Raw genomic sequence first — 14,236 nt, 5'->3', positions numbered from 1 at the left:
TTAACACACAATGTAATAAAATTAAAACTTGTACTCTTCATCAGAACTAATACAGCTTGATTCCTAATACATTTTTGTTCTCTTAGTTGAAGCATAACAAGATTTTCTGTTATCTGTTCACAGACACACACCAACCTTTCCAAAAGAACTTTGGTGGCGGCACGCCAGCTGCCATGTGCAAATGAAGTGTTTTCTAAAACTTGCAGGAACACAATTAATTTGTGTACTTATCTCAGTAATGTGATATTCAGTGAAGGTTGGGTTGCAGGAGGTACAAAACAAATTTTTACTGACATGGTACTGAAATATGAACAAATGAATAAGTGTTCTGTGATTAAAGTATTATGCTCCTTTTTTTTTTTTTTTTTTTCCTTCACAAAGCTATCTCATGAACTTTAATTCTGTAGTGCATCTAAAGGAGGTTAACAATAGTACTACTTGAATAAAACTGAATTAAGTTCATCCAAATACTTGAACCCTCTTTTACTACTTGGATCCTCTGTTATTTGCAAAACCATTTGAAGCTCTATTTGGACTGTTCCTTAACAAATTTCTACTTTTCCTTATTCAACTAATGCACATAATTTCATCGTACAGGTAGAAAACTACTTCTGAGCATAATATCCCATGTTCTCTTTACCCAGATGAACTGTATACAATTGTTAGGTCAATAAATTGATAAGTCCATTAGCTAGATCACCACTGGACTGTCAAAATTCTATTAACAAATGAATACATCATTGTAAAAACAAGCCTAAAATAGCTGCACAGACATTAACTGCCTGCAGTTCTATCCAAGAAAATTTGGCACGGTTGACAAATTGTTTTGGTTCTGATAATCCAACAGGCAATAATACTACTATGAAAAATCCTTGTAGATCGAAACAGGATAACTAACAATTTAGTAGTTTCTCTAGCATGAATCTCATCTACTGAAAATGCTCTGGTTATAATAATAGTATCTATAATACCTACAGATTGTTCTATTCCCAGAAACTTTTCTTACAATGTTTAGTTAAATTAATTTGTAATGAAATGTAAAGATTTAAGAAGAAATGTCATTTTAAAAGGTCAATACAGCAGGGCCAATAGATAGTTTGAAACTCAAGTCTTATCAGAAGAACAATACAGCTCTTTTGGCCCTGTTAAGCTTTTAACTAAAATGGTATTTTCTGATACAAGATAATACATCTCATTCCCCTTTGACACTACATCTTACTGAGTATTCTGTAGCAATAAGGGGTAATAAGCTTGAAATATTATGTTGATAGTAATCTATAAGCTTTAATTTAAGAATAATTAAGGATATTTGTAGGAAGGACAAGAAATATGGTAAAGTTGTAAAGCAGATTAGATCCTAGGCTGTTGTCAATAGTATATCAAGTACGTGTAAATACAGGACTTGTAGAAAACTACTTTAGTTTTACAGTTGTCATGAATACAATTACAAGAAGCTATCAATAATAGCTATAAAGAATATTTCTGAAGTCATTGTTTCAGAGATATGATACGTTGATGTTTTTCAGGCTCCAAAAGAAAAATGTACTTTCTCTAAGCACCAATCTCCTCCAATCTATTTTTATGAAAAAGGAAAAGGGCAATAATATTATTTGCATTTTTTCATGAAAAAAATGAAGTAATGACCAAACATCAAAAATAAAAAGAAATACAAATCATTTAATAAAGCATCAGTTAAAAGCTATTTGATATTCAAGATGGTCAAAAGGGGAGAGGCATTGCCAAAAGAAATATATACATATATATATATATATATATATATATATATATATATATAATGTAATGAACTGAAAGATTCCATTCTGCTAAATAATTGCATCCAAAAAGATTTAGAAATCTGTAGAACAGAACAATGTTGTGGCTTTAAAATTAGTAGTTCCTTGTTTTTCATCCTATCTATATTTACACAGACAGAAACATAAAAAAGTGCATATGTTGAAATATGTAGATTCTTCACCTTTTCATATGTAAAAACAGACATAAATATTTTTCTGCTTCATTTAAGCCGCTTTCATACTTTTCTTCAAAACTTTTAGCAAACAATATTATCTACACAATACTAGTCAAAGTGCTTATCATCTGCTTGTAACAGAATGCACAAACCATCTGTTGGTTTGTTTTTTTTTGTTTGTTTTCAACTGATGTTTTCATATGCTAACATGAAAACCAAAACAAACCAAAATAAAAACCCTGAAGTATATTTGAGCTTTTCCTACAGCACAGTAATCATAAGAGGCTCTATTTAATATACTAGAACAGGTGAGGAAAAAGACTCTGAATAGTGAAGATATTTGACTTCACATATTTCTAGCCATCTTCAGTTGTAATATAAAATTACTTTGTGAATAATAATAATTAAAATAAAAAGTAAAAATCAATTCTTCCCCAAATTCACACTTGTGATTAAATAATCTTGTTATTTTTCAGTTTTTCTGCAGCTTAAACTTTTCCATTAATATTTTAAAAATGTTCCTCTTAATGCATAAGGAAATTAAATGCAATGGCAGAGAAAAGATTTGAGAAGCATCTGTATCAGTTCCTAATCACTGAGATTTGGAAGGAAATCCTCTGATGATTCCCTCTTTCAGGAGGAAGACTTTGAGAAGGCAACACAAATTCCTCCCTTCCCTGTCTCTTCCTTTTTTTCTGACACAATTCCCAATCACCACTACAAACAAAATAGGACACTTCAGACAGCAGTCTCCTTGATTAGAAGAGATGTTCAGTTCTCCAAGTTGCTGTTTCTGTATTCTCTTAGTGTAAGAGAATTCAGAGTCTTGCTCATAAAAAGATGATCAACTTTTACTCTCCATACAAAATGTTTGGATTTTTAAAAACTATCAGCATTTGGAAGAAACTTTTTCATAGAAAGATACCGGCTAATTTTTCATGAAAGATTACTTGATACACTTCCGGCTTTAAAGAAAAAGGGCTATCATTCCTAGACACATCATGTTTGGCTGATGTTTGTTTAGCTTTTCTTCTAATCACTTACATTCACCAGTCCACAGGGCTCCCAGGAAATCTGTTCCCGTGCTTCACTATCTATACATTCTGTTGCCTGCTGAATGTCTGATTGTAATTTAAGCCCTTTAAGTCTTCTCCAATACTCCCTTCACAGGACGAATAGATCAATAGTAGATCAAATGAGAAGGGAAAATATGCTTCCTATAGCAATTTTTTTGTATGCCATGTTTCCTAGAATTCTAGGATTTTTATCTGGAATTTTTCCAAAGACTATCCTTGACAATAGTGGGGCTGAAACTCTACCAAATCAGCTTGTTTCACAGGCTATGCATCTGTCTGTATATTCCTTTGATTATTTTTTAAGCTGCAGCATGGTATTCTTTACTCATATTTTACTTGTTCTTTACTAACTGCCAATCTTTTGCAGAACTGCTGCATGGTCAGTTGATCCCATTGGGTATTTTTCCTGATTATTCTTCTGGCAGAATACTAAGTTGAATTGCTCTATATTCACTTTTAAGAGACTGTCTCTCTTTTTCAGGGTTATTTTAGATTCTAGTTCTGCACAGTAACATACTGACAATACTTCCAAGATTTTTTTTTTTCATTTTTGAGAAGTATATCTTAAAGTATACGCTATATTTCATTATTTAATCATTAGTGACTACAATTGAAGTACTTGGCCCAGAAGAAAAATCTGAAAAATTCCAACTGATATATCCTACGATTCTGACATAAAAGCAACTATTGTTTCTATTTCTGCAAGTGAAAAAGATGTTTCACTTCCTTCCCTTTTATAAGGGTTTTGATAAATTCCATTTCCACCCCAAATGAAGCATTCACTTTCATCCATGTCTCAATCATCCCAAATAATATATTTTTCAACAAAACCCATTAATCTAAGATAAAATAACAAGAGTTAAGATATGCAAAACTCAAATTGAGAGGCTTAATAATAAACAAATATGCTGATTAACAAATGTTTATTGAAACCTCATCAGTTAAAGCATCTTCTGAAAAGCAGTTTTGCATCCTACATTTACATCTGTCATTAGAACACAAAAAAATCCAAAATGTATTTCTATCAAAATATTAGATGGTTCATTCCATTTTCTTTCCTTCTCTCTTGTTATAAATCCTTTTTTGTAGGTGTGCATGCTATTGCTAATCTTTTATTATTTATTTCTTTTGACATATTTTTGTTCTGCTGTTCAGATAATTGCTAAAAAAAAAAGCAGGCTATCACTGGAAGTTAATTAATAGCAAAGATTAAGAAAAAAAATGGACTAGTAATTATTAAAAAAAAATTCAAATAAGTAACTAGAGCAGGTATGGAAGATATACTTGATGCACAGTACTATTAAGTTATGTAATAAATCTTTTTGTAAAAGGAACCTTTTGATCATTCACAAATAATCATAATTCAGTTGCATGCACAGAAGCCAAAGTATATGTGGTGATGAATAATGAATGGATGTATACTAAAATCACTCCTATTTCCAGTTTAAAAGCAGAGAAATAAGGAATTTGCGAAAAAGTGGTGAACCCGATCATTCTGAAGACACAGAATAGTGACACACCTAACCTGTCTACAAGATTAAATTAACTTATATTTCAATAGGAAGCTTACGAACAGAAAGCTGCAAATCTGAAGTTATTCTTGTATATTCAGATGAACTTTTTGCATATCTTCTCCACACTTACGACATTTGTCCAAGAAGCTTAATCACAGAATCACAGAATTGTAGGGGTTGGAAGGGACCTCCAGAGATCATCGAGTCCAACCCCCCTGCCAAAGCAGGTTCCCTACAGCAGGTCGCACAGGTAGGCGTCCAGGAAGGTCTTGAACATCTCCAGAAAAGGAGACTCCACAACCTCCCTGGGCAGCCTGTTCCAGTGCTCCATCACACTCACTGTAAAGAAGTTCTTGCGCACATTTGTGCGGAACTTCCTATGCTGCAGTTTCTGGCCGTTTCCCCTTGTCCTGTCTCCACTCACCACTGAAAAGAGTCTGGCCTCGCCATTCTGCCCCCCACACCTTAGATATTTATAGACCTGGATCAGGTCCCCTCTCAGCCTTCTTTCCTCAAGGCTGAACAGACCCAGTTCACTCAGCCTTTCTTCATGCTCCAGGCCCTTCACTATTTTTGTGGCCCTCTGCTGGACAGAGATCCCTGTCTTTTTTTGTACTGGGGAGCCCAGAACTGGACACAGTACTCCAGATGAGGCCTTACCAGGGCAGAGTAGAGGGAGAGGATCACCTCCCTCGACCTGCTGGCCACGCTCTTTTTAATGCACCCCAGGATGCCATTGGCCCTCTTGGCCACAAGGGCACATTGCTGGCTCATGGCCAACCTGTCATCCACCAGGACACCCAGGTCCCTCTCTGCAGAGCTCCTCTCCAGCAGGTCATCCCCCAACCTGTACCGGTGCATGCAATTATTCCTCCCCAGATGCAAGACTCTACACTTGCTTTTGTTGAACCTCATCCGGTTTCTTACTGCCCAGCTCTCCAGCCTGTCCAGGTCTTGCTGAATGGCAGCACGGCCTTCAGGTGTGTCAGCCAATCCTCCCAACTTTGTATCATCAGCAAACTTGCTGAGGGTGGCCATTATCCCCTCATCAAGGTCATTGATGAAGATGTTGAACAAGACCAGGCCCAGCACCGACCCCTGAGGAACACCGCTAGTTACAGGCCTCCAACCGGACTCTGCACCACCAACGACGACCCTCTACGCTCTGCCAGTCAGCCAGTTTTCAACCCACCTCACTGTCCACTCATCTATCCCACACTTCCTCAGCTTTGTTATAAGGATGTCATGGGGGACAGTATCAAATGCCTTGCTGAAATCAAGGTAGACTACATCCACTGCTCTCCCCCCATCCACCCAGACAGAGACAACATCATAGAAGGCTACCAGATTGGTCAAGCATGACATCCCCCTGGTGAACCCATGCTGACTACTCTTGATAACCTCCTTTTCTTCCAGTTGTCTGGAGATGACATCCAGCACAAGCTGTTCCATCACCTTTCCACGGACAGAGGTGAGGCTGACTGGCCTATAATTGCCTGGATCTTCCTTCTTGCCCTTTTTGAAGACCAGAGTGACATTGGCTATCCTCCAAGAGAGAACTTCTATGCTCTAAAAGAACTTCTTCATCACTAAACTCTAAGATATTCTATGAAACAGCTTCAACAAAAACAAACACAACAAAAATATATTTAATGTATGCATTCACATTTCTTCTCCCTACATACTTCTATACCCTGTTTACAAAGCTGAGTAGTATCAACTAGAATCCAAAGACGGATTCAGCCTAGGACTTTATTCAGATAAGATGGTTTAAGTGTTCGGTTATACCTGTCTGGAAAGAATGTCATCCTCTATTTGTGTTTTGGCCTCCTTTCTGAACACTGCACGAAGCTCCACTACAGTAGCAGTAAAAAAGGGGTAAAAACATAGGGTAATAGCAATGTTTTTCCCATGTGGTTAGAGTGGGAAGGAGGATAAAAATAAATGACAAATCCAAGCATTACCGAAGGTAGATCATTCCAGTGTTGATTATACACAGTAAAGCAGAAAGCCTGACTGATGCAGTGAGGAAAAAAAAAGAATGACGAATGATGCATTGCACATAGTAAAGCCAGTCACTAATGGGCAATAAGAAAGTGTCATAATTGACAATCAATTCAAAGTGATAAAGATTATTATTTTAGATTCAGGAAATAATTTTGAAAGGGACTTTTGGAAAATAGACAAATCTGTCTTTCAAACTCAGATAATAGCAAGCATTGAAACAGTGCCAAAGAATGAAGGAGAAAATGCTTTATTTCCAAGGAGATCTAATGGTAAATGTTTCATTTCTAGTGTTCATTCTAATGTAGTAAACTAGATAGCAAATAATTCCAAACTGTATTCCAATACATACAACATTGTACTAAGTCTGAATTCTTTCCCCAAGTGTATTTTGAATTTTCTGATATACCCATGTTCATGCTTTGTTTTCTGTTTTACTCAACAACTCCAGAAATTCTGTTTCGTGTAGAATACATATTTAAAGCACAAACTGATGTACCTGATACAAGTAAAAGCACCTTTGTAGAGACACTAGGCTAGGCTAGATGTTCTCTGATTTCTTTAAGAGCCTGAATATGAGAGGACCAGAATCTACTTACCTTCTACTTTAAAGCCCACATATCAATCCAGTTGGGACAAGTGAATACATAAAATTCCACGTGAAGTAGCAAAAAAAGTGCAAAGATGAGATGCCTACATAAGTGAAAGAATGAACTGTGGATCCTAATTGCTAAAAAAAAAAAAAAAAAGCATACAAGACAGCCAATATGTAACCGAGAGTGGAGAAATTCATCTACTAGGAAATTCTGTGAAAAGATTATAGTAAAATTTTTAGAAAAAAAGTTTTCACCTAGGAAATGCAAATTTGAGGTATAAAAGAGAAGAGCAATCTCTTAAGCAGTTTGCAACAATATATAATAAAATATGTCAAAGGAATAAAAACTAGGTTTTAGAAAGCAAAGATCAGGTGCGAAAAGTATGTTAACCTATATGCAGCAGCACCATCTTTATGAAGTTAACACATATACCAATGATATTTTCTAATTTTTTCCATTTATGCTATTTAAGTGAATTTTACTGCTCACAAAAATAGCACTAAAAAAAACTAACCCTATAACCGATTTATTAATATCTATATAGGAATGTAAAAAGTATGTATATATGCACATATATATGTATACATGTATACATATCCACTTTTTACATTATTACATATTGTGACTTAAAAACAATGTAAATAATACAAATTTAGATGTCTACATGCACACATGTATGTCATGCTTTTAGAAATGAAAACACTGTTTTTATCAGCCACCACAGTTTCCGAATACTTCAGAATTCTAAAATGCTACTCTTCTCCATACCTACTTTCTTATATACTACAGAAAGAGCAAATAGTATTTACACTTCTTACCTATGTCTGAGGAGTACCTGAGGTCCTTTGGTTTGTTCAATCCAGAGAAGAGGAGACACAGATCTCATGATGGCCTACAGCTTCCTCAAAGAAGTGGAGGTTCTTATATCTGCTCTCTGAGATCAGAGGTATGTGCCATGCAAACTGTGTGGAGCTGTGTCAGGGGAGGTTCATGTTAGGTATTTGGAAAAAATTCTTCAGTGAGATAGTGGTTGAGCATTGGAACAGGCTGCCCAGGAAATGGTCATGGCACCAAAGACTTACAGCATTCGAGAAGCATTTTGACAATGCACTCAGACACATGGTTTAATTTTTGGGTAGTCCTGCATGGAGCCATTAGCTAGAGTCAGTGATACTTGTGGGTTCCTTCAAACTTGGAACATTCTACCACTCTGTTGAAAATATCATTTCATCCAATATTTAAATTACATGGATAATAACAAGAAAAGCTTTTAAGTGTTGGTTTCTTGTGTGTTTACTGTCCCCATGTTTTATAACAGCACCTTTGCATGCATTAGGATGAGTTATATGCTCTTTACTCACACTATAAAAATCTACCAAGATATCATTAATTTAGAATAATTTGAATTTGCAACATAGACTTCAGATTATCTTTTTTTTTTTTCTTCCAAATTTAACTGAATATTAAACATTAAATCAAACATTTAATATAAATTAGTCACTCTAGACTACTGTTACACTCAGTGAAGGAAAATAGGCATGTCTGGATGAAAATTTATCTTATTCTAAAATGGGTATCTAAGAAAGAGATAAGATAAAACTGCGTCATCGAATTACTGACACTTAGGGGTCTTACTGACCATTAGATATAGCAAATGGTACCATCAACTTGGCAGCAATTCAGGAAAGAAATCAGAAGAACAGGGCAAAAGTGGACACGAGAGAAGGAACACAGGAATGGAAATTCTGTGTAAAAATTCCATTAGAATTGAGGTGGAGGAAGCTCTGAAGGATACTGAAATACAGAGTAGGAAAAAGTGCAAGAAGATGAGAGGTATGAACAGTTTTTAAGCAATTACAGGACAGCTGGACTTGACTTGTGTAAGCATCTGGGACAAAATACAACAAAGAACGGACAGTCCTATAGCAGAGGAAATCATAAAAAGTGAGGAAAATCAAGTGAGACTCTCTGTGTGAAAAGCCCAGGATTTAAATCATATAATCACAAAAGACTGAGACTGCAAAGGAGAGCATGGCTAGGATAAGATCCAGAAGAATAAACACTAAGACAAAAGGAGTTTAGAAAGGATGGAATTAATGGAACTAAGTTTGGGAACAAGAAGAAAAGTGTGTGTGTGCTCGCCATGTGAATCTCAAACAAAGCAGAAGGTTCTACAGACTGCTTTCACTTCAGCTGCCATATCTCCAGATCTTTTGCACAGACCACACATAATCATCCTTATAATTATCCACACAGCTGTGAACCTCCTTTTCTCATTAGTTATTCTACCCATTCAAGTGACACTGAATCCTGAAGTTTCAGTCCTGCATCCCAGGGAAGACAAATTAACAACACATAATTTCTCTTCCATTTCCATCCTTTCCTAAAGCCAAACCAACAAACAAATCTACTGGGGGGGGAGGGGTGGAAATTGAGATAAGCAAAGCCAAAGACTTCAAAATTAGGAAGTCCCATAAATGGAACAGTACTGAAAGCTCCTGAGTAATTATGTCATCAAAGTAAAGGTTTGGATAGTTTAAAACAAGTAAAGCATTCTATAATTCAATGAGCAAGGAAAGAATAAAACATGGCTTATTAAGTGAGTGCTATTCGTCTTGTGAGTTGGTTGATAGGTCATGTAGAAAAAGCAAACATGATTATGCAAAAACTCCATTATAACACACAGGACAAATCTTAAAACTGGTATTTTTCAAGATTTTTTGAGTTGATTTTAAATCTTAATTGCAAATCCACTGTATAGATTATTTTTCTGACAGCTTTTTCTTATATAATTAAGATCAAAATAGAATCTGTGATATCTTACGCAGTCATTTTGAAATTTGACATGCAAGCTGTAAAACAATTTGATATGTAGGCTTTTGAGAGATTTCAAACAAACAGTGTCTTAACACTAAACTCACTGTAAAATATTTTATTTTATTTTATTTTTACAAAACAATATGGAATGTAGAGTGCTTATTTCAGTATTTTATATCATGAATAATGATGTAAGGTCTTCCTAAGGCCAGTGGAACTATCCATGTAACCCTACTTACACACAAAAAATATCTGTACAATTAACCCAACAGGATGTTCTTAGAAATGTACCAAAGCAAATTAATAAAACAGAACTCAACCTCTCTATCCTATGACATAAATTCCATAATATACTCCAGAATATTAAAATTAAGGTATTTAACTTAGATATGTGAAAATACTGTAACTACAAATCCATAAATAGCCCCAACAGAGAAGTTCTGTAAATACATATATTATTATCAGGAAAAAGAATTCCAGAACAGAATTTGGGTATTGAGCGGAAGGAAACAACTAGAAAGAAAGGTTTGGGGATACAAGTTCCAAGGAAAAAAAATGGGAAGAAAAAAAAAAAAAGTAGTAACAAATATATTAATACGGAGCATAAAACCAAAACTTCCTTGTTGACTTGCTTCTCACATAACATACTACCAACGCTACACTCCTGGACATCTCCTGTTCTCTACATTTGAAATATTGTGGCTATGTTTCATGATGAATTCTCATTGATTTCACAAAACAAAAATGTTTCCCAACAGTTCTAATGTTTTAAAATAGCTGTAAAATATGTAGCGATATGACCAGGGTTTGAAACTAAAAGGCAAGATTAAGATATTGGGAGGAAGTTGTTTTCTCAGATGGTGATAAGGCACTGGAACAAGTTCAGAGAAGCTGTGGATGTCCCATCTCTAGAGGGATTCAAATCTTGGATGGATGAAGCTCTGGGTGGCCTGATCTACCCCACAGCAGTGGGGTAGGACTGGATAATCCTTAATGTCCCTTCCAATCCAAGTCATTCTATGATTCTGTGGCTCTGCAATTATATCGTTCTGTGATTCTGTGTTCAGGACAAAATACCAAAGGGAGCCATGAGCTAGCAATTTTATACTCACTGTACCAAGAAAATATTAGCCTTAAGGCTTGCTGAGAGTTAAGAATGTATGGCTGTTTACATATCTGGTAGCATCTATCATTCAGGACTGAAGTGCAGTTATATGTGCACAACTATGTATCTCCATAATGAAGTATAAAAGTTTGCATCATTTACAAAGAGATAATTTCTACAAGAAAAAGAGCAGATGTTGAGGCATAGGAAGATTTTTGGACCATGGAATCAGGCACTGGGTAGTCAATAACACCACCAACATTTTTGCAGTATTTGATCATCTCTTTTCAGAACATTCAAAATTGATATGGATAAACCAAAAGGTCTTGGACAGAAAAACAAAAATGAAGTCTCAGACTGTAAAATATCTTAAACATTTTCATATTTCAAAGGGGCATTTTCATTAATAATACAATGATATCTACATTATTTTGAATTTTGGCAAACTTTAGCATATGATTTCAACAAGCCTAGTATCTACTGATTACTAGATGTTGTTTCACTATCAATAAATGAAAAACATGAAAGAAATAGGCTATAAAATCCCAAAAGGAGTAAATTAGATATGTATCACAGAGTATTTATGTGATGTGATGATTTATTGGTGCTAGGTGGATAGTTGTACTGGATGATCTTGGGGTCTTTTCCAACCTTGACAATTCTATGAGGAAGTTCATATAAATTAAGTGGTGCCATCAAAACCCTGTAAGCATCAGCCAGTGTGTAAGATCTGTGAAGATGCTCAGCAGTGCACAAAATATACCATCTATACAACAGTATTGTATTTGCAGCAGCTTTTAAACTATTGTGTTCAGAAACTCTGGAGAGTAAACCTTTTGTCTTACCTCCATTATCTTAATATTTTCTATCAAATCCTATCCTCTAATGATCTTTGAGTTCCCTTTCAATGTAAGCCATTCTATGATTCTATGTTTCTTATTTAGAATAACTTCCTATGTTTATAGAAATCATAGCATCTCTGATCTTTTACCTAATATCATATACTGCCATTCAACATTCAACAGCTATTCGACATTCATTTACTATGAAAAGAACTCCACTGCTAACACAATTAAGAGCTTAAAGCAGAGAATGTATGCTTTAGAATGCATTCTCCACTTCTGTAATTTGTACTATGAGAAAAAAGCTAGAATTTGATGTATATGTGCAGCTATGTTAATCTAAAAAATGCAGTTATCTCTTTATCTAAACTAAGTATTTGATATATTTTACTTTCAGTAAGATGTTAAGTTATGCCACAAGAATGCTAGATGTCTCTTTTCTATTTAGAAACAGACCTGTATGTTTACTTTCCACAGAAGAAGTAGTAAATGACAAGGGAGCTAGAAATAAATTTACTTTAACCATTGGGAGTTTGGGCAGTCAGAATTAAATCAACAAAGAGTTTCTCATCCTCATAAGACAGTACTTCTGGAAGCTCTGTCAGAGCTACATTTCCCTCTCCTAATAACTTTAATGTCTGTTTGTGTTGGGAGTGGGACTGAGAAGAAAAGAAAAGGTTCAACATTCAAAGACATTCCATGTGAAGCTATCAGAACCTGCCTGTGACTTGCCGGTTCGTATGGGTTTTTTTAGGTATCACTCAGTTCATGACTCTTAAATTCTTTTCTCTAACACCATTTAGAGGCAGAGTTCCCAGAGAGGAGACGTCGCTTTTTCAGCGGTCACCTGACACCTCAGCGCGCAGAACATCACCGCCTCACCCTCGCATTTCGGTTAACTTCTCCTAAAGTTGGGTGGCCACAGCTGGCGGCGCAGCAGGCCACATTCCCCCGGGAAGCCGGGGCCGCCCTCCCTCTCCTCTCCCACAAACAGTGGCGTCTGAAACGGATGAGCCCCGTACCCCAGCTCCCAGCAAACTTTCCTCCCCGAGCCCCGCTCCCGTAGCTCCTCCCAGCCGCGCGGCAGGGGCACGGCCTCCCGATCCTCCCGGCCCGTGCAGGGCGAGCCAACGGGTTTTCCTACCTGTGCCCTCCTCCGTCACCTGTTGCAGGACACCCGCCGTCCGCGCAGCCCCTCGGCGCTTCCTTCTGCTCCGGCGGCGCCAGGGGCTTCTCGGGTTCCCGGGCGACCTCCATCCTGCCGGGCGCCGCCTCCGCCTCCTCCTCTTCTTCCTCCAGGGACTCCACGTAGAAGACGGTGCGGGGCGGCGGAGGCCCCGGGCCGTGCCCCCCGCGGGGCCGGCCGCCGGCGGGCAGCAGCGTCCCGTTGGGCGGACTGGCGGTGGTGGCCGCCGAGGAGGCGGAGGAGGCGGATTTCTTCCAGAAGGCGCCGTTTCCTCTCTCCTGGCTCTTCAGCAGGCGGCTCTGGCTGGGCCCCCAGTGCTCGAAGCTGCTGTCGGGCGGCAAGCAGCCCCCCCCCGCCGGGCCGCCCGCCGGCGAGGGGTGGCTGAACAGTTTCCAGCGGAGGCGAAGGATATGTTTCACGTCGAAGTCTTTCCTGCCGGAGCCGGACATGGTGCCGAGGCGGGCGGAGGACGCGGGCTGAGGCGGGACTCACGGCGGCCGGGCAGGGCCGGGCGGCGGCGGCGGCTGCTCCGGGCAGCGCTGCAGGGCGAGGGCTGGCAGCCGGCGGCTGGAGCGAGATGCGCGCACACACCAGTGCGGAGAGAGAGGGAGGATGGATGGATGGAGCGATGCACAGAGCCGAGAGGAGGTAGAGACACCCAGCACAGGGAAGGGAGAGGAAGAGATGCCCAGAGCTGACGAGAATTGCACGGTGATCAGTGGAAAGGGGTGGAGAGAGAGGCAGAAATGAGAGACACCTCTCAGGGGAGACAGGCACTTGCGAGAGAAGAGCGGGTGAGAGGCTGTGAAGAAGCGGTAATTTGATGAACGGAGGGGCAAGCGGAGCCGGCGGCCGGAGAGGACCGGCAGCGGCAGCCACAGCAGGAGGCAGGTGGCTCTTCCTCTGCCTCCTGGAGCTCCGTGCCCGGGCGTTGCTGGAGGAGGAGAAGTCACCTGGAAGCCTCTCTCCACCTCCCGCCTTCCCATCCCATTTCTCAGGGGAGTCCTATGCCTGCAGTTATCTGGGATAGCAAAGCCAGAGAGCTGGCACAGGGTTAAAGCAGGGTTCCTTTATATATGCTGTATGTAGGAGGCGGGGGGACTGGGGAGGGGGGGGGGGGGAAGAGA

The 14,236-nt window shown here is 38.6% G+C and overlaps 1 protein-coding gene across 1 annotated transcript in view; it reads right to left on the bottom strand.

The window, feature by feature from the left end:
* Positions 1 to 13,560, bottom strand: part of KLHL1 (kelch like family member 1) — a 221,030-nt gene extending 207,470 nt beyond the window's left edge. Inside the window, exon 1 of the mRNA XM_048934404.1 lies at positions 13,068 to 13,560. Coding sequence (XP_048790361.1) covers positions 13,068 to 13,558 — 491 coding nt within the window. The 5' untranslated portion in view covers positions 13,559 to 13,560. The remainder of the gene's footprint in view (positions 1 to 13,067) is intronic.
* Positions 13,561 to 14,236: the final 676 nt, after the last annotated feature.

The sequence above is a fragment of the Lagopus muta genome, chromosome 1 (genome assembly GCF_023343835.1).
Source record: "Lagopus muta isolate bLagMut1 chromosome 1, bLagMut1 primary, whole genome shotgun sequence".
Classification (NCBI taxonomy): Eukaryota; Metazoa; Chordata; class Aves; order Galliformes; family Phasianidae; genus Lagopus; species Lagopus muta.
Note: the sequence above shows the minus strand (reverse complement) of the source record. Positions and strands in the feature narration are given on the sequence as shown.